Below are 25,913 nucleotides of genomic sequence, written 5' to 3' on the forward strand. Positions count from 1 at the left end.
AGCCAAACCTTCACTTGCTGCTCCTGACCTATGACTCTGGGTAGCTGTGCCCAAACAGGCTGGAGCAACAAGCAAAAGCCCAGTCCCTGCTCACAGCCCTTCTCTCATCAGCACTTCCAAGCTGCTCTGCAGGGGGACAGAACAGACTCTTGTCCTGGCTGACTCCTGACTTTTTAATGCTCTTGATAATGGACAGAAAGGTACATCATCTTCCAGACACCCGGGATTTAACGAGGCTTCAGAACTACTTTGCAGATACAGTAAAATCTCATGGTCGTGGCAGCACCTGTGAAAAATCAGATCACCCTTTTGTCTGAACAACAACTACCTCGATGCAGAGACTGCAGTCTCAACTCTTGCAAGGTCCAGGAGTAGACTTGCTGCCTTTATTTGAGTGTTGCTGAACAAGCAGGCAGTAGCCCAAGGGACTTGTCCTTCTTTACACAGTGAGAGGGACCATGCAAAGGCACCTTGGCAGGTTTGGCAGCTGGGTGCCCACCAACAATCAGCAAGAATGCCCAGAGGCTGTTGAGAATTCCAGAGAGCTTTCCCTGCTGCTCTCTAACCAGCTCTACATCCTGTCCCACACTTCTCAAGAGTGTGCTTGGAAGCAGAAATGCCTCAAGATGGTCAGCAGGAGCCTCTGGCTTCACCCTGAATGGCAGCGTGCTACTCCCAACGGGCCAAGGTAAGAGCCTGGAATGCTGAAGATGAGGCTTCCTGGTCTGAAGATCAGGATCATGTCAAGCGACTCAGAAAGGAACGAGGGATGTTCAATGCCCAGAACGAGGAACCAAACCCAAGAGAAACTTGAGGTTTCACTCAGCATCTGCATGGTTCAACTACTCCTCAGTTCAGGGCTGGCTGGATTGCTTTTGACATCCCACAGGAGTGTGCTCGGTGGCACAAACAGGAGCCCAAGGCTGACGAGAGCTTTGCTGGCTTTCGGTGCAAGAAAAACAACCTTCACATTGTGGCATTTATATTTTTTCCTTGAGACGCTTCCATATTGTGTCCACGGAATGTAAAACCATCTGAAAAGTTTCAACTCCCGGCCTTTACCTGGTCTCCTCCAGCTGCCTGGCAAGGTCTTGTCGGAGCCACTCGGTGGCTGCCAGTCGGCCCTCAAGGTCAGCCTTCTGGGCCAGCAGCTCCTCCTCTCGCCACGCCTGGGCCACTTCATGTCCTTGGTCAGAGGATTCCTGGCTCAGCAGCTCCAGAGACCAGCTCGATGACTCTTCTTCCTCGGAAACCTGCAAGTGGGACAAGGTACAGCTGGAGCCCTTCCTCGGGAGCCCTGTGCAGAGCCAGCCAGTGCCACCTCACAGGCAGCCAGAGGACAAGGAGCCCCTGTGCCCTGGCCTCAAAGTTTCACAGCATCTGCCCCATGCAGCTCTGATAGCCTGGCCTGCCAAAAGCTTCTGGCACTGTTCCCTTGGAAGTGCTGTGGCAGGCCCTGCTGCCTTGCCCGGGCCCAGACAGCTCCTTCCCAACAAACATCCCTACTGCAAACTCTGTGTTGCCACCCAAAACCACTGCATCTTCCACAACTGCCAATACAATTGACTCTAAGCACCAGCTGTGCTGAACATTTTCAGCCATTACTCCAAAACTCAACTGGCATTAGTCCATCACTCTGCTCACCGGCTCCATTCCTTCCCACACCCAATCCAAACCCCCATGTGTTGCCTCCCCTTTTGTGGGCACAGGAGAAGCAGCTCCCCATGCCCAGCTTTTGGCCTGGAGCTGCTTTGAACAGCAAGCTCCAGAGCTGGATCAGTCATTCTGGGTGTGCCAGGAATCAATCTGGCAGTCAGTGGCCTCTGGCTGGAGCCAGGCAGACAGACAAGGCTCTTTACCCAAGCAGGCCTGCACTGACAGGGATAGAGACCCACCTCTTCATGGGAAAAATCACTTGAATAATTCAGGGACACTGGAGTGGACTGAAGGTCAAGTTCTCTGCCTGCCTGGATACAAATCTTTCCCTTCAGGGAGCCCAAGTGTTGCTTCAGAGCCCCTCTGGCAAGTTCACTCTTGTTCAGTGCAGCACTCAGTACTTGAGTCTTGTCCCTCGATTTCTTCAAAGCAGCAGCCCCATGCTCCAAATCTTCTTGCAACTCTTCCCTCTCCACTTGTAATTCTTGATTATTTCCCTTATGATTGCTCATCTCAGGTGCATGCATTTGATTCTTCTTTTCCAGATATCTCATCTGCTGCTGGTACAATTCCCTTTCATGCTGCCAAAACAGGGAGAAAAAGGGCCACTCATTCCCTCTCTCACTTTGCTTTTCATACCAGATCTGGACTCCTGCTGCAGGGGCAGGCACAGACTGCCCCTCTCTCTCAGCCTCTCAGCATGCTACAGAGCTTTGCTGGGCCCCCCTCCCCTTGATGCTGCATCTTTCCCAGCTCACTCAGCCCATCCCAGCTTCCCTTCTGCCCTTGCCTGACCTCCTGCAGCTCCACTCCAGGGCTCCTTTGGGGAGGAGCTGCCAGAACTGCAGCCAGGATTTCAAGTGCCCGCTAAGCGGGATTCAGGCAGTGCCACGAGGATGTGCTCTCCATCAGGGAGGAAGGGAAGAGCAAACAGCCGCAGCCTTTCATTCCCTGGGGCTGGGCTGACAGCAGTGCTTTTCCACCTCTCCTGTGTAGAGTTCCCATGGCTCCATGCCCCAGAGCCCCACTGCCCTCTCTGGGAGCAGCAATGGCCAGATCAGTCTGTCATTCTCTGCTGCCACTCAGGACCAGTTCTCCCCTTGCAGGCACACGTCCTGCTGGGGATCAGACCTTGGCTTTCCTCTCCTCTCTCCCCACTGGCTGCTCTCCCATGGCCAAGGCCAAACACCTTTCTATTAACAGCAAACTTTGTGTTCTCCTCCCTCTTTCCACATCCAGATATTTAGAAAGCTGAACATGGCATTGGACACCAGGAATTCCCCAAACCATGCCATGTCAATAGGGACACTGAGGACATTGAGAACTAAAGGTTCTAGAGCACAGAAGCCCAGCAGGGAGGAAAATCAGCAGCCTCAGCATTAACTGGCTTTGCCATGACTACAACATCTTCTCCTCCTTATTCAGTAGAATGCAATTAGAAAAGTTTAACTGGGAAAAGGTGCTCTTTAGAACTATGAACACAAGGTCCAAACATAGCTAGGAAAGGGCCCTTTGTGGCATCTGCCAATCTCACCAGCACATCCTTCCTTTCCTTCTCCAGGTCCTCTAAATTCCTTTGCAAAGAGTGACAAAGAGTCACATCATCTTCCTTCAGGGCAATGGCGTCTTGCTTCTGGGAATTTTCATGAGAAATTTTCTGGTGTTCTGCCCTCAACATTGCTGGAGGAAGGAAGGGGAAGGAGGAGGGGAAAAGAAAAGTCAAGTTAAACTGATGTGCATCCTGCAGAGACAACAGCACTGTCTTCTCTACCTGCCTGTGTTTGCCAGGCCCTAAGCCCACAAAGGCTCCAAAGCTGACAGAAATGAAGGAAACTTCCGGGCAGAGAAAAAGGCAGGAATGAAAGGGGCAAGGATAAGAGGGATAGAAAAGTGTGTTTGCTCTTGGCCTTGTGCAGAGTGAACAATCTAAGAGAGACAAAGCACAGGGGATGCCTGTGCAGCCCTGCTCCAGAGAGGCCAATAGCCTGGAGGCTCTGGCAGGGCCTGGAGTTTGGGGGAATGGAGCTGAGGCATCCAGCTACAGCTCCTTAGCACAGACACGGAGCCTGAGAGGCACCAGCTGTGCACGGGATCAGCCCTAGCACAGCCAGAGGGCACTGCCAGCCACAGCACCTTTCTCAAGAGAAAGCTTTCACTGGCACGTGGATGGAGAAATCTCCTGCTGGCTGTTTTTCTCCTCTGCCATCTCTGGGCACTTTTCCTCTGCGAGGCATCAGTGAGATCCCCACAGGTCAGACAGCATGGGGCAGTGGATGGGAGAGGAGAAGCTGTACCTTGCTCACTTTGCTCCACCTGTTTCAGCAGCTCCTTATTGCGAGCCCTGAGATTGTCTCTCTGAGCCTGTCTCTTCCTCAGCTCCAGCTCCATGGCCTTACACTGTGTGGCAATGTCCACTGAGATTTCCTCAGAGCTCTGGAGCCTCACACGCAGCTCAGACTCCTCAGTTTCCAATTGCTTCTGTCGAGTTTCCAAGAAAGCTGCCTTCTCCTTCACTGCCTCCAGCAGGGCCCAGGCCTGGAAGATGGATGCACAGAGCCTCAGGGACAGGGCTGCTCCTGAGGCTGCACAGCGGGCCACAGGGAGAGCAACGAAGGAGAAATGACTTCAAGCCAAACGCAGAAGGCACAGAAGCAAGGATGCCAATGGAGACAAATGGAGAGAAAACAGGGAAAGGGAGGCAATGGGCATCCTTGGGCTGCAGCTCGGAACAGCGGCTGAACTGGCTGTGCTGGAAGTGCCCTGCCCAGCCTGCCACAGCCACCTCTGTGTCCCCACATTGCTCAGTGCCGGGCACAGGCACCAACTCTGTCTGGGACAACACTGCCAACAGAGGGACAGAGAAGCTCCAGAGGAGTCTGATGCTGCTTCTCCTCCCACATTTCCTGCTGGGACCCGGGAGAGGATGGGGGAAAACTTCTGCAGCTGACACCAGATCCAGGCTCAGCCTCAGGGTGCAGCAGCAGCCCCGGGCAGAACACGACAGCTGTGGATGCTGCTGGCAGGGGAAAGAGGCTGGGGCCTGCAAGGCAAAGGTGCTGTTGTGTGTCCCTGGAGAAGAGGATGCCACTGCACAGCTTACCTGTGTGTTGAGCCCCAGCAGTTCTCTTCTATGCTCAGAATAGAGCTGCTCTGTCTCCTGAAGAGCAGATTGACACTGAGACACCTGATTGTTCAGTGCCGAGTTCTGCTCTTCCAGTGTCCTGAGGCACACATTCTTTTCTTCAAGAGACAGAATCAGCCTAGAAGGAAAGCAAGCAACTCATTACTAAATGATATCACCTTTTATCAACTCTTAGGACTCACACCACCTCAGGGGGAAACTGCCCTGCCTGATGAGGTTTCTCTAGACAACTTGGCTGTTTAGACTTGACTGTTCCCCCTGCAGTCCCTGACCAGCATGTTCCAATCTGCTTTTGTCCCAGAATGAACAGCGAGTTCCTGCCTCCATGCCATACGTTCTTTCTGAGCTGGGAATGTGAATACAAACCTAACAAAGTCTTGCAATGAAGACATTAGGGGAGAGGAACAATTTTCTTCTGACTAACCAGGCTCCAAAGCAGGGAGGCTTGGTCAGCATGGAAGAGACATTTCCTTTCCCCATCTTACACATCCAGGTAGCAGGAGCAGCACCCTAGAGCCAGGGCATCTCTGGCAAGTTCCCGAAGATTTACCAGCACCCATCCTACTTTCAGCTGGAGAAACAAAGGCCAAAAGGGCAACTGAGGCTTGGAGCACAACCTGATGGAAGATGCAGAAGGCTCCAGGCAAGCAGGAGTGCCCTGCCTTTGCTTTGTCTTCTTCTTGGAGGAAGAATCCTGTGGCACTTAAACCTGGCAGGATTTGATCGGCTACATGAGCCCCCCATAGCTTGGTCCTGTTCCTTGCATTCTTTGCACAGTCAGAAATGCCTGTGACTGTGCAGGGTGGCAGGGACCCTGCTTGACCCCCTGCAGGCAGCGGGGGACATTGGATGAGGAACCATGCAACAGAGACATTCTTGTTTCTGGGCTGCCTCCAAGGCCCAGCTGGCCTAGAGCAGCACTCAGGGCCTTAAGATGGTTCTGCCCAGAAAAAGCATCAGATGCCAGGCTGATCCAGACCCCAAAGGCTTCAAGTTACAGGCCCCAAGGTGGAGTTGATGGATGTATGCAGCTCCTTACAGTGCACCTCGGGCAGTGTCAACACACCCACCTAACCACACAATAACCCCTAGAGGGAAAGGGCTTCCCCAGAAGACTTTGTCTTCAGAAAAACTCTATCTGAAGGCTTGAAAGAAAAGAAAATGAAACTCAGCATTCAGATAATGAGACGTGTCTGCACGGGGAGTGCAGAACCTGCCATGTAGGAAATGCTGCCAGAGTCCCTGGCAGGTGCAAAGATGGCAAAGAGGGAATCCATTCAGCACAATGCAGAGTCCCACAGGCTTTCATTTACCTGGCCTTTTCCTTCTCTAGAGCATTGACAGAAGCCTGCAATTCTGAATTTTGCTGTGCCACTTCTTCCCATTGAATCCATTCCCTCTCCAAGTAGTCCAGATGCACTTGCAGCTCCTTGTTCTGATGTTGTGCCTCCTCCAGCATCTTCTGGATCTTCTCAAGCTCCAACAGCTTCTGCCTGGACTCTTCCTGTGTCTCCCTCACATCTTGCTGGGCTCTCTGTGCAGTCCTTTCCTGGCACTCTTGGGAGGCTGCCAGCTGAGATGTCAACTCTGCCACCTCCAGTCAAACAGAACAAAGCAGTCAGAGGCTACAGCCACAGCTTCTCACACTCAGCCACAGCACAGGCTGTGAGCAAAGGTAAAGGACAACTTTCCACTCCTCCCTGTCCTGAGAGCACCAGATTCACAAAGGACATGGACAACTTGTTTCACTCTCTAAGTGGCCCACCCGCAAGGGCACCTGAGAAAGCACCTGCCAAAGCAAGGCTAGCAAGAAGAGGCCAGCAGGAATCCATGCTGCTGCTTGCTGGCCAGCAGCACAGAGGACTAGCCCAGCTGTCCAGAGCAGCAGCTGACATTCAGCAGAGCCCTGAGTGTCCTTCAGAGCAGCTGCCATGGAGCCCCCAGAGCACGAGACAGCCCCAGGGCTCACCCCAGCAGCTGCTGCTCTGCCATGGAAAAGCAAGAAGGCCACAGACCCCTCGCTGCATGACTGCAGTGCCACTGCTCTTTCCCTCACCTGCTTTTCTAGAGCCTCCCTCTGCTCAAGGAGGAGATTCCTTTCCTCTTTGAGGCCTTGTAGCTCTTCCTCGTGCCTCCTCTGCGCTGCCTGGGCTTCTCTGCGAGCTCCCTGCAGCTCCCCTTGCAGCTCTGCCTCCACACGCTTCCAGGTCATCTGCAGCTGAGCCATCTGCTGCTGAGCAGCAAACAGCCTGGATTGCAGGCTCTCCTTTGCTGACCTACAAGTTGCAAAGATGGACAGACATGAGTTGCTTGCTCCAGACACCCAGAGCCGGTTATTCCAGGACGACGTGGTCAAGATCCCCACGCCTGAGGATGGAAAATGGCTCAGCTGGAAACTCGTCCAGAGAAGGCACATCTGGGCCATTTCCAGAGCAGAGCAGGGCCTGTGAGGGACTGCCCAGGCCTTCCTTATGGCCTGCCCTAGCACAGGCAGCCCAGCCCAACTTGGCCTCAACAGCCAAACCTTCACTTGCTGCTCCTGACCTATGACTCTGGGTAGCTGTGCCCAAACAGGCTGGAGCAACAAGCAAAAGCCCAATCCCTGCTCACAGCCCTTCTCTCATCAGCACTTCCAAGCTGCTCTGCAGGGGGACAGAACAGACTCTTGTCCTGGCTGACTCCTGACTTTTTAATGCTCTTGATAATGGACAGAAAGGTACATCATCTTCCAGACACCCGGGATTTAACGAGGCTTCAGAACTACTTTGCAGATACAGTAAAATCTCATGGTCGTGGCAGCACCTGTGAAAAATCAGATCACCCTTTTGTCTGAACAACAACTACCTCGATGCAGAGACTGCAGTCTCAACTCTTGCAAGGTCCAGGAGTAGACTTGCTGCCTTTATTTGAGTGTTGCTGAACAAGCAGGCAGTAGCCCAAGGGACTTGTCCTTCTTTACACAGTGAGAGGGACCATGCAAAGGCACCTTGGCAGGTTTGGCAGCTGGGTGCCCACCAACAATCAGCAAGAATGCCCAGAGGCTGTTGAGAATTCCAGAGAGCTTTCCCTGCTGCTCTCTAACCAGCTCTACATCCTGTCCCACACTTCTCAAGAGTGTGCTTGGAAGCAGAAATGCCTCAAGATGGTCAGCAGGAGCCTCTGGCTTCACCCTGAATGGCAGCGTGCTACTCCCAACGGGCCAAGGTAAGAGCCTGGAATGCTGAAGATGAGGCTTCCTGGTCTGAAGATCAGGATCATGTCAAGCGACTCAGAAAGGAACGAGGGATGTTCAATGCCCAGAACGAGGAACCAAACCCAAGAGAAACTTGAGGTTTCACTCAGCATCTGCATGGTTCAACTACTCCTCAGTTCAGGGCTGGCTGGATTGCTTTTGACATCCCACAGGAGTGTGCTCGGTGGCACAAACAGGAGCCCAAGGCTGACGAGAGCTTTGCTGGCTTTCGGTGCAAGAAAAACAACCTTCACATTGTGGCATTTATATTTTTTCCTTGAGACGCTTCCATATTGTGTCCACGGAATGTAAAACCATCTGAAAAGTTTCAACTCCCGGCCTTTACCTGGTCTCCTCCAGCTGCCTGGCAAGGTCTTGTCGGAGCCACTCGGTGGCTGCCAGTCGGCCCTCAAGGTCAGCCTTCTGGGCCAGCAGCTCCTCCTCTCGCCACGCCTGGGCCACTTCATGTCCTTGGTCAGAGGATTCCTGGCTCAGCAGCTCCAGAGACCAGCTCGATGACTCTTCTTCCTCGGAAACCTGCAAGTGGGACAAGGTACAGCTGGAGCCCTTCCTCGGGAGCCCTGTGCAGAGCCAGCCAGTGCCACCTCACAGGCAGCCAGAGGACAAGGAGCCCCTGTGCCCTGGCCTCAAAGTTTCACAGCATCTGCCCCATGCAGCTCTGATAGCCTGGCCTGCCAAAAGCTTCTGGCACTGTTCCCTTGGAAGTGCTGTGGCAGGCCCTGCTGCCTTGCCCGGGCCCAGACAGCTCCTTCCCAACAAACATCCCTACTGCAAACTCTGTGTTGCCACCCAAAACCACTGCATCTTCCACAACTGCCAATACAATTGACTCTAAGCACCAGCTGTGCTGAACATTTTCAGCCATTACTCCAAAACTCAACTGGCATTAGTCCATCACTCTGCTCACCGGCTCCATTCCTTCCCACACCCAATCCAAACCCCCATGTGTTGCCTCCCCTTTTGTGGGCACAGGAGAAGCAGCTCCCCATGCCCAGCTTTTGGCCTGGAGCTGCTTTGAACAGCAAGCTCCAGAGCTGGATCAGTCATTCTGGGTGTGCCAGGAATCAATCTGGCAGTCAGTGGCCTCTGGCTGGAGCCAGGCAGACAGACAAGGCTCTTTACCCAAGCAGGCCTGCACTGACAGGGATAGAGACCCACCTCTTCATGGGAAAAATCACTTGAATAATTCAGGGACACTGGAGTGGACTGAAGGTCAAGTTCTCTGCCTGCCTGGATACAAATCTTTCCCTTCAGGGAGCCCAAGTGTTGCTTCAGAGCCCCTCTGGCAAGTTCACTCTTGTTCAGTGCAGCACTCAGTACTTGAGTCTTGTCCCTCGATTTCTTCAAAGCAGCAGCCCCATGCTCCAAATCTTCTTGCAACTCTTCCCTCTCCACTTGTAATTCTTGATTATTTCCCTTATGATTGCTCATCTCAGGTGCATGCATTTGATTCTTCTTTTCCAGATATCTCATCTGCTGCTGGTACAATTCCCTTTCATGCTGCCAAAACAGGGAGAAAAAGGGCCACTCATTCCCTCTCTCACTTTGCTTTTCATACCAGATCTGGACTCCTGCTGCAGGGGCAGGCACAGACTGCCCCTCTCTCTCAGCCTCTCAGCATGCTGCAGAGCTTTGCTGGGCCCCCCTCCCCTTGATGCTGCATCTTTCCCAGCTCACTCAGCCCATCCCAGCTTCCCTTCTGCCCTTGCCTGACCTCCTGCAGCTCCACTCCAGGGCTCCTTTGGGGAGGAGCTGCCAGAACTGCAGCCAGGATTTCAAGTGCCCGCTAAGCGGGATTCAGGCAGTGCCACAAGGATGTGCTCTCCATCAGGGAGGAAGGGAAGAGCAAACAGCCGCAGCCTTTCATTCCCTGGGGCTGGGCTGACAGCAGTGCTTTTCCACCTCTCCTGTGTAGAGTTCCCATGGCTCCATGCCCCAGAGCCCCACTGCCCTCTCTGGGAGCAGCAATGGCCAGATCAGTCTGTCATTCTCTGCTGCCACTCAGGACCAGTTCTCCCCTTGCAGGCACACGTCCTGCTGGGGATCAGACCTTGGCTTTCCTCTCCTCTCTCCCCCCTTGCTGCTCTCCCATGGCCAAGGCCAAACACCTTTCTATTAACAGCAAACTTTGTGTTCTCCTCCCTCCTTCCACATCCAGATATTTAGAAAGCTGAACATGGCATTGGACACCAGGAATTCCCCAAACCATGCCATGTCAATAGGGACACTGAGGACATTGAGAACTAAAGGTTCTAGAGCACAGAAGCCCAGCAGGGAGGAAAATCAGCAGCCTCAGCATTAACTGGCTTGGCCATGACTACAACATCTTCTCCTCCTTATTCAGAAGAATGCAATTGGAAAAGTTTAACTGGGAAAAGGTGCTCTTTAGAACTATGAGCACAAGGTCCAAACATAGCTAGGAAAGGGCCCTTTGTGGCATCTGCCAATCTCACCAGCACATCGTTCCTTTCCTTCTCCAGGTCCTCTAAATTCCTTTGCAAAGAGTGACAAAGAGTCACATCATCTTCCTTCAGGGCAATGGCGTCTTGCTTCTGGGAATTTTCATGAGAAATTTTCTGGTGTTCTGCCCTCAACATTGCTGGAGGAAGGAAGGGGAAGGAGGAGGGGAAAAGAAAAGTCAAGTTAAACTGATGTGCATCCTGCAGAGACAACAGCACTGTCTTCTCTACCTGCCTGTGTTTGCCAGGCCCTAAGCCCACAAAGGCTCCAAAGCTGACAGAAATGAAGGAAACTTCCAGGCAGAGAAAAAGGCAAGAATGAAAGGGGCAGGGTTCAGAGGGACAGAAAAGTGTGTTTGCTCTTGGCCTTGTGCAGAGTGAGCAATCTAAGAGAGACAAAGCACAGGGGATGCCTGTGCAGCCCTGCTCCAGAGAGGCCAATAGCCTGGAGGCTCTGGCAGGGCCTGGAGTTTGGGGGGAATGGAGCTGAGGCATCCAGCTACAGCTCCTTAGCACAGACACGGAGCCTGAGAGGCACCAGCTGTGCACGGGATCAGCCCTAGCACAGCCAGAGGGCACTGCCAGCCACAGCACCTTTCTCAAGAGAAAGCTTTCACTGGCACGTGGATGGAGAAATCTCCTGCTGGCTGTTTTTCTCCTCTGCCATCTCTGGGCACTTTTCCTCTGCGAGGCATCAGTGAGATCCCCACAGGTCAGACAGCATGGGGCAGTGGATGGGAGAGGAGAAGCTGTACCTTGCTCACTTTGCTCCACCTGTTTCAGCAGCTCCTTATTGCGAGCCCTGAGATTGTCTCTCTGAGCCTGTCTCTTCCTCAGCTCCAGCTCCATGGCCTTACACTGTGTGGCAATGTCCACTGAGATTTCCTCAGAGCTCTGGAGCCTCACACGCAGCTCAGACTCCTCAGTTTCCAATTGCTTCTGTCGAGTTTCCAAGAAAGCTGCCTTCTCCTTCACTGCCTCCAGCAGGGCCCAGGCCTGGAAGATGGATGCACAGAGCCTCAGGGACAGGGCTGCTCCTGAGGCTGCACAGCGGGCCACAGGGAGAGCAACGAAGGAGAAATGACTTCAAGCCAAACGCAGAAGGCACAGAAGCAAGGATGCCAATGGAGACAAATGGAGAGAAAACAGGGAAAGGGAGGCAATGGGCATCCTTGGGCTGCAGCTCGGAACAGCGGCTGAACTGGCTGTGCTGGAAGTGCCCTGCCCAGCCTGCCACAGCCACCTCTGTGTCCCCACATTGCTCAGTGCCTGGCACAGGCACCAACTCTGTCTGCGACAACACTGCCAACAGAGGGACAGAGAAGCTCCAGAGGAGTCTGATGCTGCTTCTCCTCCCACATTTCCTGCTGGGACCCGGGAGAGGATGGGGGAAAACTTCTGCAGCAGAGACCAGATCCAGGCTCAGCCTCAGGGTGCAGCAGCAGCCCTGGACAGAACACGGCAGCTGTGGATGCTGCTGGCAGGGGAAAGAGGCTGGGGCCTGCAAGGCAAAGGTGCTGTTGTGTGTCCCTGGAGAAGAGGATGCCACTGCACAGCTTACCTGTGTGTTGAGCCCCAGCAGTTCTCTTCTATGCTCAGAATAGAGCTGCTCTGTCTCCTGAAGAGCAGATTGACACTGAGACACCTGATTTTGCAGTGCCAAGTTCTGCTCTTCCAGTGTCCTGAGGCACACATTCTTTTCTTCAAGAGACAGAATCAGCCTAGAAGGAAAGCAAGCAACTCATTACTAAATGATATCACCTTTTATCAACTCTTAGGACTCACACCACCTCAGGGGGAAACTGCCCTGCCTGATGAGGTTTCTCTAGACAACTTGGCTGTTTAGACTTGACTGTTCCCCCTGCAGTCCCTGACCAGCATGTGCCAATCTGCTTTTGTCCCAGAATGAACAGCGAGTTCCTGCCTCCATGCCATACGTTCTTTCTGAGCTGGGAATGTGAATACAAACCTAACAAAGTCTTGCAATGAAGACATTAGGGGAGAGGAACAATTTTCTTCTGACTAACCAGGCTCCAAAGCAGGGAGGCTTGGTCAGCATGGAAGAGACATTTCCTTTCCCCATCTTACACATCCAGGTAGCAGGAGCAGCACCCTAGAGCCAGGGCATCTCTGGCAAGTTCCCGAAGATTTACCAGCACCCATCCTACTTTCAGCTGGAGAAACAAAGGCCAAAAGGGCAACTGAGGCTTGGAGCACAACCTGATGGAAGATGCAGAAGGCTCCAGGCAAGCAGGAGTGCCCTGCCTTTGCTTTGTCTTCTTCTTGGAGGAAGAATCCTGTGGCACTTAAACCTGGCAGGATTTGATCGGCTACATGAGCCCCCCATAGCTTGGTCCTGTTCCTTGCATTCTTTGCACAGTCAGAAATGCCTGTGACTGTGCAGGGTGGCAGGGACCCTGCTTGACCCCCTGCAGGCAGCGGGGGACATTGGATGAGGAACCATGCAACAGAGACATTCTTGTTTCTGGGCTGCCTCCAAGGCCCAGCTGGCCTAGAGCAGCACTCAGGGCCTTAAGATGGTTCTGCCCAGAAAAAGCATCAGATGCCAGGCTGATCCAGATCCCAAAGGCTTCAAGTTACAGGCCCCAAGGTGGAGTTGATGGATGTATGCAGCTCCTTACAGTGCACCTCGGGCAGTGTCAACACACCCACCTAACCACACAATAACCCCTAGAGGGAAAGGGCTTCCCCAGAAGACTTTGTCTTCAGAAAAACTCTATCTGAAGGCTTGAAAGAAAAGAAAATGAAACTCAGCATTCAGATAATGAGACGTGTCTGCACGGGGAGTGCAGAACCTGCCATGTAGGAAATGCTGCCAGAGTCCCTGGCAGGTGCAAAGATGGCAAAGAGGGAATCCATTCAGCACAATGCAGAGTCCCACAGGCTTTCATTTACCTGGCCTTTTCCTTCTCTAGAGCATTGACAGAAGCCTGCAATTCTGAATTTTGCTGTGCCACTTCTTCCCATTGAATCCATTCCCTCTCCAAGTAGTCCAGATGCACTTGCAGCTCCTTGTTCTGATGTTGTGCCTCCTCCAGCATCTTCTGGATCTTCTCAAGCTCCAACAGCTTCTGCCTGGACTCTTCCTGTGTCTCCCTCACATCTTGCTGGGCTCTCTGTGCAGTCCTTTCCTGGCACTCTTGGGAGGCTGCCAGCTGAGATGTCAACTCTGCCACCTCCAGTCAAACAGAACAAAGCAGTCAGAGGCTACAGCCACAGCTTCTCACACTCAGCCACAGCACAGGCTGTGAGCAAAGGTAAAGGACAACTTTCCACTCCTCCCTGTCCTGAGAGCACCAGATTCACAAAGGACATGGACAACTTGTTTCACTCTCTAAGTGGCCCACCAGCAAGGGCACCTGAGAAAGCACCTGCCAAAGCAAGGCTAGCAAGAAGAGGCCAGCAGGAATCCATGCTGCTGCTTGCTGGCCAGCAGCACAGAGGACTAGCCCAGCTGTCCAGAGCAGCAGCTGACATTCAGCAGAGCCCTGAGTGTCCTTCAGAGCAGCTGCCATGGAGCCCCCAGAGCACGAGACAGCCCCAGGGCTCACCCCAGCAGCTGCTGCTCTGCCATGGAAAAGCAAGAAGGCCACAGACCCCTCGCTGCATGACTGCAGTGCCACTGCTCTTTCCCTCACCTGCTTTTCTAGAGCCTCCCTCTGCTCAAGGAGGAGATTCCTTTCCTCTTTGAGGCCTTGTAGCTCTTCCTCGTGCCTCCTCTGTGCTGCCTGGGCTTCTCTGCGAGCTCCCTGCAGCTCCCCTTGCAGCTCTGCCTCCACACGCTTCCAGGTCATCTGCAGCTGAGCCATCTGCTGCTGAGCAGCAAACAGCCTGGATTGCAGGCTCTCCTTTGCTGACCTACAAGTTGCAAAGATGGACAGACATGAGTTGCTTGCTCCAGACACCCAGAGCCGGTTATTCCAGGACGACGTGGTCAAGATCCCCACGCCTGAGGATGGAAAATGGCTCAGCTGGAAACTCGTCCAGAGAAGGCACATCTGGGCCATTTCCAGAGCAGAGCAGGGCCTGTGAGGGACTGCCCAGGCCTTCCTTATGGCCTGCCCTAGCACAGGCAGCCCAGCCCAACTTGGCCTCAACAGCCAAACCTTCACTTGCTGCTCCTGACCTATGACTCTGGGTAGCTGTGCCCAAACAGGCTGGAGCAACAAGCAAAAGCCCAATCCCTGCTCACAGCCCTTCTCTCATCAGCACTTCCAAGCTGCTCTGCAGGGGGACAGAACAGACTCTTGTCCTGGCTGACTCCTGACTTTTTAATGCTCTTGATAATGGACAGAAAGGTACATCATCTTCCAGACACCCGGGATTTAACGAGGCTTCAGAACTACTTTGCAGATACAGTAAAATCTCATGGTCGTGGCAGCACCTGTGAAAAATCAGATCACCCTTTTGTCTGAACAACAACTACCTCGATGCAGAGACTGCAGTCTCAACTCTTGCAAGGTCCAGGAGTAGACTTGCTGCCTTTATTTGAGTGTTGCTGAACAAGCAGGCAGTAGCCCAAGGGACTTGTCCTTCTTTACACAGTGAGAGGGACCATGCAAAGGCACCTTGGCAGGTTTGGCAGCTGGGTGCCCACCAACAATCAGCAAGAATGCCCAGAGGCTGTTGAGAATTCCAGAGAGCTTTCCCTGCTGCTCTCTAACCAGCTCTACATCCTGTCCCACACTTCTCAAGAGTGTGCTTGGAAGCAGAAATGCCTCAAGATGGTCAGCAGGAGCCTCTGGCTTCACCCTGAATGGCAGCGTGCTACTCCCAACGGGCCAAGGTAAGAGCCTGGAATGCTGAAGATGAGGCTTCCTGGTCTGAAGATCAGGATCATGTCAAGCGACTCAGAAAGGAACGAGGGATGTTCAATGCCCAGAACGAGGAACCAAACCCAAGAGAAACTTGAGGTTTCACTCAGCATCTGCATGGTTCAACTACTCCTCAGTTCAGGGCTGGCTGGATTGCTTTTGACATCCCACAGGAGTGTGCTCGGTGGCACAAACAGGAGCCCAAGGCTGACGAGAGCTTTGCTGGCTTTCGGTGCAAGAAAAACAACCCTCACATTGTGGCATTTATATTTTTTCCTTGAGACGCTTCCATATTGTGTCCACGGAATGTAAAACCATCTGAAAAGTTTCAACTCCCGGCCTTTACCTGGTCTCCTCCAGCTGCCTGGCAAGGTCTTGTCGGAGCCACTCGGTGGCTGCCAGTCGGCCCTCAAGGTCAGCCTTCTGGGCCAGCAGCTCCTCCTCTCGCCACGCCTGGGCCACTTCATGTCCTTGGTCAGAGGATTCCTGGCTCAGCAGCTCCAGAGACCAGCTCGATGACTCTTCTTCCTCGGAAACCTGCAAGTGGGACAAGGTACAGCTGGAGCCCTTCCTCGGGAGCCCTGTGCAGAGCCAGCCAGTGCCACCTCACAGGCAGCCAGAGGACAAGGAGCCCCTGTGCCCTGGCCTCAAAGTTTCACAGCATCTGCCCCATGCAGCTCTGATAGCCTGGCCTGCCAAAAGCTTCTGGCACTGTTCCCTTGGAAGTGCTGTGGCAGGCCCTGCTGCCTTGCCCGGGCCCAGACAGCTCCTTCCCAACAAACATCCCTACTCCAAACTCTGTGTTGCCACCCAAAACCACTGCATCTTCCACAACTGCCAATACAATTGACTCTAAGCACCAGCTGTGCTGAACATTTTCAGCCATTACTCCAAAACCCAACTGGCATTAGTCCATCACTCTGCTCACCGGCTCCATTCCTTCCCACACCCAATCCAAACCCCCATGTGTTGCCTCCCCTTTTGTGGGCACAGGAGAAGCAGCTCCCCATGCCCAGCTTTTGGCCTGGAGCTGCTTTGAACAGCAAGCTCCAGAGCTGGATCAGTCATTCTGGGTGTGCCAGGAATCAATCTGGCAGTCAGTGGCCTCTGGCTGGAGCCAGGCAGACAGACAAGGCTCTTTACCCAAGCAGGCCTGCACTGACAGGGATAGAGACCCACCTCTTCATGGGAAAAATCACTTGAATAATTCAGGGACACTGGAGTGGACTGAAGGTCAAGTTCTCTGCCTGCCTGGATACAAATCTTTCCCTTCAGGGAGCCCAAGTGTTGCTTCAGAGCCCCTCTGGCAAGTTCACTCTTGTTCAGTGCAGCACTCAGTACTTGAGTCTTGTCCCTCGATTTCTTCAAAGCAGCAGCCCCATGCTCCAAATCTTCTTGCAACTCTTCCCTCTCCACTTGTAATTCTTGATTATTTCCCTTATGATTGCTCATCTCAGGTGCATGCATTTGATTCTTCTTTTCCAGATATCTCATCTGCTGCTGGTACAATTCCCTTTCATGCTGCCAAAACAGGGAGAAAAAGGGCCACTCATTCCCTCTCTCACTTTGCTTTTCATACCAGATCTGGACTCCTGCTGCAGGGGCAGGCACAGGCTGCCCCTCTCTCTCAGCCTCTCAGCATGCTACAGAGCTTTGCTGGGCCCCCCTCCCCTTGATGCTGCATCTTTCCCAGCTCACTCAGCCCATCCCAGCTTCCCTTCTGCCCTTGCCTGACCTCCTGCAGCTCCACTCCAGGGCTCCTTTGGGGAGGAGCTGCCAGAACTGCAGCCAGGATTTCAAGTGCCCGCTAAGCGGGATTCAGGCAGTGCCACAAGGATGTGCTCTCCATCAGGGAGGAAGGGAAGAGCAAACAGCCGCAGCCTTTCATTCCCTGGGGCTGGGCTGACAGCAGTGCTTTTCCACCTCTCCTGTGTAGAGTTCCCATGGCTCCATGCCCCAGAGCCCCACTGCCCTCTCTGGGAGCAGCAATGGCCAGATCAGTCTGTCATTCTCTGCTGCCACTCAGGACCAGTTCTCCCCTTGCAGGCACACGTCCTGCTGGGGATCAGACCTTGGCTTTCCTCTCCTCTCTCCCCCCTTGCTGCTCTCCCATGGCCAAGGCCAAACACCTTTCTATTAACAGCAAACTTTGTGTTCTCCTCCCTCCTTCCACATCCAGATATTTAGAAAGCTGAACATGGCATTGGACACCAGGAATTCCCCAAACCATGCCATGTCAATAGGGACACTGAGGACATTGAGAACTAAAGGTTCTAGAGCACAGAAGCCCAGCAGGGAGGAAAATCAGCAGCCTCAGCATTAACTGGCTTGGCCATGACTACAACATCTTCTCCTCCTTATTCAGAAGAATGCAATTGGAAAAGTTTAACTGGGAAAAGGTGCTCTTTAGAACTATGAGCACAAGGTCCAAACATAGCTAGGAAAGGGCCCTTTGTGGCATCTGCCAATCTCACCAGCACATCGTTCCTTTCCTTCTCCAGGTCCTCTAAATTCCTTTGCAAAGAGTGACAAAGAGTCACATCATCTTCCTTCAGGGCAATGGCGTCTTGCTTCTGGGAATTTTCATGAGAAATTTTCTGGTGTTCTGCCCTCAACATTGCTGGAGGAAGGAAGGGGAAGGAGGAGGGGAAAAGAAAAGTCAAGTTAAACTGATGTGCATCCTGCAGAGACAACAGCACTGTCTTCTCTACCTGCCTGTGTTTGCCAGGCCCTAAGCCCACAAAGGCTCCAAAGCTGACAGAAATGAAGGAAACTTCCAGGCAGAGAAAAAGGCAAGAATGAAAGGGGCAGGGTTCAGAGGGACAGAAAAGTGTGTTTGCTCTTGGCCTTGTGCAGAGTGAGCAATCTAAGAGAGACAAAGCACAGGGGATGCCTGTGCAGCCCTGCTCCAGAGAGGCCAATAGCCTGGAGGCTCTGGCAGGGCCTGGAGTTTGGGGGGAATGGAGCTGAGGCATCCAGCTACAGCTCCTTAGCACAGACACGGAGCCTGAGAGGCACCAGCTGTGCACGGGATCAGCCCTAGCACAGCCAGAGGGCACTGCCAGCCACAGCACCTTTCTCAAGAGAAAGCTTTCACTGGCACGTGGATGGAGAAATCTCCTGCTGGCTGTTTTTCTCCTCTGCCATCTCTGGGCACTTTTCCTCTGCGAGGCATCAGTGAGATCCCCACAGGTCAGACAGCATGGGGCAGTGGATGGGAGAGGAGAAGCTGTACCTTGCTCACTTTGCTCCACCTGTTTCAGCAGCTCCTTATTGCGAGCCCTGAGATTGTCTCTCTGAGCCTGTCTCTTCCTCAGCTCCAGCTCCATGGCCTTACACTGTGTGGCAATGTCCACTGAGATTTCCTCAGAGCTCTGGAGCCTCACACGCAGCTCAGACTCCTCAGTTTCCAATTGCTTCTGTCGAGTTTCCAAGAAAGCTGCCTTCTCCTTCACTGCCTCCAGCAGGGCCCAGGCCTGGAAGATGGATGCACAGAGCCTCAGGGACAGGGCTGCTCCTGAGGCTGCACAGCGGGCCACAGGGAGAGCAACGAAGGAGAAATGACTTCAAGCCAAACGCAGAAGGCACAGAAGCAAGGATGCCAATGGAGACAAATGGAGAGAAAACAGGGAAAGGGAGGCAATGGGCATCCTTGGGCTGCAGCTCGGAACAGCGGCTGAACTGGCTGTGCTGGAAGTGCCCTGCCCAGCCTGCCACAGCCACCTCTGTGTCCCCACATTGCTCAGTGCCTGGCACAGGCACCAACTCTGTCTGCGACAACACTGCCAACAGAGGGACAGAGAAGCTCCAGAGGAGTCTGATGCTGCTTCTCCTCCCACATTTCCTGCTGGGACCCGGGAGAGGATGGGGGAAAACTTCTGCAGCAGAGACCAGATCCAGGCTCAGCCTCAGGGTGCAGCAGCAGCCCTGGACAGAACACGGCAGCTGTGGATGCTGCTGGCAGGGGAAAGAGGCTGGGGCCTGCAAGGCAAAGGTGCTGTTGTGTGTCCCTGGAGAAGAGGATGCCACTGCACAGCTTACCTGTGTGTTGAGCCCCAGCAGTTCTCTTCTATGCTCAGAATAGAGCTGCTCTGTCTCCTGAAGAGCAGATTGACACTGAGACACCTGATTTTGCAGTGCCAAGTTCTGCTCTTCCAGTGTCCTGAGGCACACATTCTTTTCTTCAAGAGACAGAATCAGCCTAGAAGGAAAGCAAGCAACTCATTACTAAATGATATCACCTTTTATCAACTCTTAGGACTCACACCACCTCAGGGGGAAACTGCCCTGCCTGATGAGGTTTCTCTAGACAACTTGGCTGTTTAGACTTGACTGTTCCCCCTGCAGTCCCTGACCAGCATGTGCCAATCTGCTTTTGTCCCAGAATGAACAGCGAGTTCCTGCCTCCATGCCATACGTTCTTTCTGAGCTGGGAATGTGAATACAAACCTAACAAAGTCTTGCAATGAAGACATTAGGGGAGAGGAACAATTTTCTTCTGACTAACCAGGCTCCAAAGCAGGGAGGCTTGGTCAGCATGGAAGAGACATTTCCTTTCCCCATCTTACACATCCAGGTAGCAGGAGCAGCACCCTAGAGCCAGGGCATCTCTGGCAAGTTCCCGAAGATTTACCAGCACCCATCCTACTTTCAGCTGGAGAAACAAAGGCCAAAAGGGCAACTGAGGCTTGGAGCACAACCTGATGGAAGATGCAGAAGGCTCCAGGCAAGCAGGAGTGCCCTGCCTTTGCTTTGTCTTCTTCTTGGAGGAAGAATCCTGTGGCACTTAAACCTGGCAGGATTTGATCGGCTACATGAGCCCCCCATAGCTTGGTCCTGTTCCTTGCATTCTTTGCACAGTCAGAAATGCCTGTGACTGTGCAGGGTGGCAGGGACCCTGCTTGACCCCCTGCAGGCAGCGGGGGACATTGGATGAGGAACCATGCAACAGAGACATTCTTGTTTCTGGGCTGCCTCCAAGGCCCAGCTGGCCTAGAGCAGCACTCAGGGCCTTAAGATGGTTCTGCCCAGAAAAAGCATCAGATGCCAGGCTGATCCAGATCCCAAAGGCTTCAAGTTACAGGATCCAAGGTAGAGCTGATAGATGTATGCAGCTCCTTACAGTGCACCTCGGGCAGTGTCAACACACCCACCTAACCACACAATAACCCCTAGAGGGAAAGGGCTTCCCCAGAAGACTTTGTCTTCAGAAAAACTCTATCTGAAGGCTTGAAAGAAAAGAAAATGAAACTCAGCATTCAGATAATGAGACGTGTCTGCACGGGGAGTGCAGAACCTGCCATGTAGGAAATGCTGCCAGAGTCCCTGGCAGGTGCAAAGATGGCAAAGAGGGAATCCATTCAGCACCATGCAGAGTCCCACAGGCTTTCATTTACCTGGCCTTGTCCTTCTCTAGGGCATTGACAGAAGCCTGCAATTCTGAATTTTGCTGTGCCACTTCTTCCCATTGAATCCATTCCCTCTCCAAGTACTCCAGATGCACTTGCAGCTCCTTGTTCTGATGTTGTGCCTCCTCCAGCATCTTCTGGGTCTGCTCAAGCTCCAACAGCTTCTGCCTGGACTCTTCCTGTGTCTCCCTCACATCTTGCTGGGCTCTCTGTGCAGTCCTTTCCTGGCACTCTTGGGAGGCTGCCAGCTGAGATGTCAACTCTGCCACCTCCAGTCAAACAGAACAAAGCAGTCAGAGGCTACAGCCACAGCTTCTCACACTCAGCCACAGCACAGGCTGTGAGCAAAGGTAAAGGACAACTTTCCACTCCTCCCTGTCCTGAGAGCACCAGATTCACAAAGGACATGGACAACTTGTTTCACTCTCTAAGTGGCCCACCAGCAAGGGCACCTGAGGAAGCACCTGCCAAAGCAAGGCTAGCAAGAAGAGGCCAGCAGGAATCCATGCTGCTGCTTGCTGGCCAGCAGCACAGAGGACTAGCCCAGCTGTCCAGAGCAGCAGCTGACATTCAGCAGAGCCCTGAGTGTCCTTCAGAGCAGCTGCCATGGAGCCCCCAGAGCACGAGACAGCCCCAGGGCTCACCCCAGCAGCTGCTGCTCTGCCATGGAAAAGCAAGAAGGCCACAGACCCCTCGCTGCATGACTGCAGTGCCACTGCCCTTTCACTCACCTGCTTTTCTAGAGCCTCCCTCTGCTCAAGGAGGAGATTCCTTTCCTCTTTGAGGCCTTGTAGCTCTTCCTCGTGCCTCCTCTGCGCTGCCTGGGCTTCTCTGCGAGCTTCCTGCAGCTCCCCTTGCAGCTCTGCCTCCACACGCTTCCAGGTCATCTGCAGCTGAGCCATCTGCTGCTGAGCAGCAAACAGCCTGGATTGCAGGCTCTCCTTTGCTGACCTACAAGTTGCAAAGATGGACAGACGTGAGTTGCTTGCTCCAGACACCCACAGCCGGTTATTCCAGGATGACGTGGCTCAAGATCCCCACGCCTGAGGATGGAAAATGGCTCAGCTGGAAACTCGTCCAGAGAAGGCACATCTGGGCCATTTCCAGAGCAGAGCAGGGCCTGTGAGGGACTGCCCAGGCCTTCCTTATGGCCTGCCCTAGCACAGGCAGCCCAGCCCAACTTGGCCTCAACAGCCAAACCTTCACTTGCTGCTCCTGACCTATGACTCTGGGTAGCTGTGCCCAAACAGGCTGGAGCAACAAGCAAAAGCCCAGCCCCTGCTCACAGCCCTTCTCTCATCAGCACTTCCAAGCTGCTCTGCAGGGGGACAGAACAGACTCTTGTCCTGGCTGACTCCTGACTTTTTAATGCTCTTGATAATGGACAGAAAGGTACATCATCTTCCAGACACCCGGGATTTAACGAGGCTTCAGAACTACTTTGCAGATACAGTAAAATCTCATGGTCATGGCAGCACCTGTGAAAGATCAGATCACCCTTTTGTCTGAACAACAACTACCTCGATGCAGAGACTGCAGTTTCAACTCTTGCAAGGTCCAGGAGTAGACTTGCTGCCTTTATTTGAGTGTTGCTGAACAAGCAGGCAGTAGCCCAAGGGACTTGTCCTTCTTTACACAGTGAGAGGGACCATGCAAAGGCACCTTGGCAGGTTTGGCAGCTGGGTGCCCACCAACAATCAGCAAGAATGCCCAGAGGCTGTTGAGAATTCCAAAGAGCTTTCCCTGCTGCTCTCTAACCAGCTCTACATCCTGTCCCACACTTCTCAAGAGTGTGCTTGGAAGCAGAAATGCCTCAAGATGGTCAGCAGGAGCCTCTGGCTTCACCCTGAATGGCAGCGTGTTACTCCCAACGGGCCAAGGTAAGAGCCTGGAATGCTGAAGATGAGGCTTCCTGGTCTGAAGATCAGGATCATGTCAAGCGACTCAGAAAGGAACGAGGGATGTTCAATGCCCAGAACGAGGAACCAAACCCAAGAGAAACTTGAGGTTTCACTCAGCATCTGCATGGTTCAACTACTCCTCAGTTCAGGGCTGGCTGGATTGCTTTTGACATCCCACAGGAGTGTGCTCGGCGGCACAAACAGGAGCCCAAGGCCGACGAGAGCTTTGCTGGCTTTCGGTGCAAGAAAAACAACCCTCACATTGTGGCATTTATATTTTTTCCTTGAGACGCTTCCATATGGTGTCCACGGAATGTAAAACCATCTGAAAAGTTTCAACTCCCTGCCTTTACCTGGTCTCCTCCAGCTGCCTGGCCAGGTCTTGTCGGAGCCACTCGGTGGCTGCCAGTCGGCCCTCAAGGTCAGCCTTCTGGGCCAGCAGCTCCTCCTCTCGCCACGCCTGGGCCACTTCATGTCCTTGGTCAGAGGATTCCTGGCTCAGCAGCTCCAGAGACCAGCTCGATGACTCTTCTTCCTCGGAAACCTGCAAGTGGGACAAGGTACAGCTGGAGCCCTTCCTCGGGAGCCCTGTGCAGAGCCAGCCAGTGCCACCTCACAGGCAGCCAGAGGACAAGGAGCCCCTGTGCCCTGGCCTCAAAGTTTCACAGCATCTGCCCCATGCAGCTCTGATAGCCTGGCCTGCCAAAAGCTTCTGGCACTGTTCCCTTGGAAGTGCTGTGGCAGGCCCTGCTGCCTTGCCCGGGCCCAGACAGCTCCTTCCCAACAAACATCCCTACTCCAAACTCTGTGTTGCCACATAAAACCACTGCACCTTCCACAACTGCCTCTGGGCTGACAAAATTTCTCTTTGGATCTATTTCAGTGAATCAAGGGAAATTCAGCTGAATCAAGGGAAAATATACAGGACTTCTCCCTAACAGAAGGAAACCCGCATCACAGTGTCACCTCTTCACATACTCCAAGCAATTCTCTGCAAGGAGAGGATGCTTTACTGGGAAACGGCTCTTGTGATGAGCAGATATTTAGTGACTGATGGATGTCTGGCTGATGTGGCCAAAGCAAAACCTCTGCTGTGCATTTGCCAAACCTACCACATTGCCCAGACCTGAGAGTGTCTGACAGAGACCCTCTGAAACACAGCCTTCTCTTGCAGCTATCCTGTAACATCCAATCCAAACCTCCCCTGCCACAGCTTGGGGCTGTTTCCTCTTCTCCTGTCCCTTGTTCCCTGGAAGCAGAGCCTGATCCTCACCTGGCTGCAGCTTCCTGTCACAGGGACTTGGAGAGAGCAAGAAGGTGCCCCCTGAGCCTTCTTTTCTCCAGGCTGAGCCCCCCCAGCTCCCTCAGCTGCTCCTGGTCACACCTGTGCTCCAGACCCTTCCCCAGCTCCCTTCCCTCTTTTAGAGGCTCTGTGGCTGCCCCAAGCAACACATTTTGCAGAAGCATGCCACACTTTGCTGATGAACATGCATATCCCTGGCTAAGAAATGCGTGTGCCCTCTTGAGCCAGGTGTGCACAGCACTGTGCCTGTCTTCTAGTGCCTGAAAGAGCATCAGGCTGATCTGGCTGCCACAACTCCCACTGCCACAGGTGCTGCCTAGCAATAAGGTGTTCAGAGCCCTGCTACCATCATTCCTCCCTTGCTCCAGCACATCCCTCTGAAGCTGCAATTCCTCCAAAGTCTGCCTCTTGACTTCCAGCTCCCTCTGCAAGGATGGCCCTTCTCCCTCGAGTACAGCCAAGTCCTCCACTGTACAAGAAGGGGCAAGACGAGTTTTCAAGGGAAAACCATCTCATTTCCAAAACCAACCTCCATCCAGTCCTGCTGTTCTGCCTCTTCTGCCTGGGCTGACGCTTCCTTCTGCTGCTTGGTGTTCTGCTGCTGCAGACAAAAGGCTGCTGTCTCCGGGATTCCAGTGCATTGCCGCAGCATTTCCTTGGACTTCTCAATTTTTGCACAGTCACTGCAGAGACAAGGCCCAGTCAGAAGAAGCAAGAGGCCTGTAGAGTCAGCAATGCCATTTTCAGCACACCAGGATGGAGCTGGGGGCAGTGGGCTAAGGAAGACCTTGCTCTTTCCCTCCCAAGGAAATCCTCCAGAGGCAAAGGGAAAGGAAGGCAGGATTTTGCCTTCCTTCAGTGACAAGCAGTGGCTGGGCAGGGGCATGCAAGGAACAGAATTCAGGAAGCAGCACGGCAAGAAGAAGGAGTCTTCTATTCCAATATGGCTCTGCATCTCCCAGACAGCCTTGGGAGTCACAGTAGAGCATCCAAAACCCAGACAGGACATTGCTCGAGATCCACACTGAGGCCTACACATGGTAGGCAGGTGATTTCTTCATCCAGGACACCTCTGACCTCCCAGACCTGGAAGCAGATTGCCTCTGGAATGTAGGAGGAGGAGGAGGAGGAGGAGGAGGAAATGCTCACCTACAGATTTCTTCTAGCAGAGAGTCTATGATCTGGTATTGGCTTCTGATCCTCTGGGTTCTCTCCTCTACTTGATCAAACTGTTGCCACATGCGCTCACAATTCTCTGTAGCTTCCCGAGCCAATTCAAAGGGATGCTGTTCATCAGTGGATGTCAGAGTTGAGAGGATGTTCCCAGGATTGTCGGTGCAGATGATGGAATTGGCCATGCTGTCACCGTCGTCTACCAGCACCTGAAAGGCCACATCCAGCTGTTAGTCAGGTATTCTGTTCCTGTTCCAAAGTAGCACTGAGATGCCTCTTCTGATCCCACAAGAACCAGTGTCCATTCATGGAGAACCAGTTTCAAAAGGCCAGCCAGCTCAGCACAGTTTACTCACCTGAGGGGCTCTGGAGGAACGTCCCTGGTGAGAAAGCCCTCGAGCTCCCTGCAAGTGCACAGGCAAGAGCACACTCAGACTGCATGGCTGCCCCTGAGGCAGTTGCCTCTAAGTGCTTCCCAGCCTGTCCCAGAGCACAGCACTTCCAGCTGAGCTCCTCCTCCCTTCCTTGGCAATATTTTCAGCCCAGGAGTTTGACAGCAGCGCAAACCAACATGCTGCAAGGTGTCTGATCACTTCTAAGAACACCAGAAGGGGAGCTGCCCAGAGCCCAATCCAACCTGGCCATGAACACTCCCAGGGATCCAGGGGCAGCCACAGCTTCTCTGGGCAACCTGTGCCAGGGCCTCAGCACCCTCAGAGGGCAGAATCCCCTCCCAATATCCCATCCATCCTTGCCATGTCTCACTGGGAAGCCTTGTCCTGT

At 53.4% G+C, this 25,913-nt stretch overlaps 1 protein-coding gene across 1 annotated transcript in view; it reads right to left on the reverse strand.

Moving 5' to 3' along the window:
* The window catches only part of LOC139599313 (trichohyalin-like), a 60,691-nt gene that overhangs the window by 9,102 nt on the left and 25,676 nt on the right, over positions 1-25,913 (reverse strand). Inside the window, exons 13-34 of the mRNA XM_071446516.1 lie at positions 25,487-25,534; positions 25,107-25,339; positions 24,487-24,640; positions 23,008-23,198; positions 21,485-21,704; positions 20,742-21,022; positions 19,387-19,546; positions 18,581-18,821; positions 17,820-17,965; positions 15,692-15,882; positions 14,170-14,389; positions 13,427-13,707; positions 12,072-12,231; positions 11,266-11,506; positions 10,505-10,650; positions 8,377-8,567; positions 6,855-7,074; positions 6,112-6,392; positions 4,757-4,916; positions 3,951-4,191; positions 3,191-3,336; positions 1,063-1,253 (exon numbers count right to left, since the gene is read on the reverse strand). Of these exons, the coding sequence (XP_071302617.1) occupies positions 1,063-1,253; positions 3,191-3,336; positions 3,951-4,191; positions 4,757-4,916; positions 6,112-6,392; positions 6,855-7,074; positions 8,377-8,567; positions 10,505-10,650; positions 11,266-11,506; positions 12,072-12,231; positions 13,427-13,707; positions 14,170-14,389; positions 15,692-15,882; positions 17,820-17,965; positions 18,581-18,821; positions 19,387-19,546; positions 20,742-21,022; positions 21,485-21,704; positions 23,008-23,198; positions 24,487-24,640; positions 25,107-25,339; positions 25,487-25,534 (4,343 nt within the window). The remainder of the gene's footprint in view (positions 1-1,062; positions 1,254-3,190; positions 3,337-3,950; positions 4,192-4,756; positions 4,917-6,111; positions 6,393-6,854; positions 7,075-8,376; positions 8,568-10,504; positions 10,651-11,265; positions 11,507-12,071; positions 12,232-13,426; positions 13,708-14,169; positions 14,390-15,691; positions 15,883-17,819; positions 17,966-18,580; positions 18,822-19,386; positions 19,547-20,741; positions 21,023-21,484; positions 21,705-23,007; positions 23,199-24,486; positions 24,641-25,106; positions 25,340-25,486; positions 25,535-25,913) is intronic.

This window comes from Agelaius tricolor, unplaced genomic scaffold (genome assembly GCF_023055355.1).
Source record: "Agelaius tricolor isolate 1412-34295 unplaced genomic scaffold, bAgeTri1.0.p SCAF_23, whole genome shotgun sequence".
NCBI classification, from domain to species: domain Eukaryota; kingdom Metazoa; phylum Chordata; class Aves; order Passeriformes; family Icteridae; genus Agelaius; species Agelaius tricolor.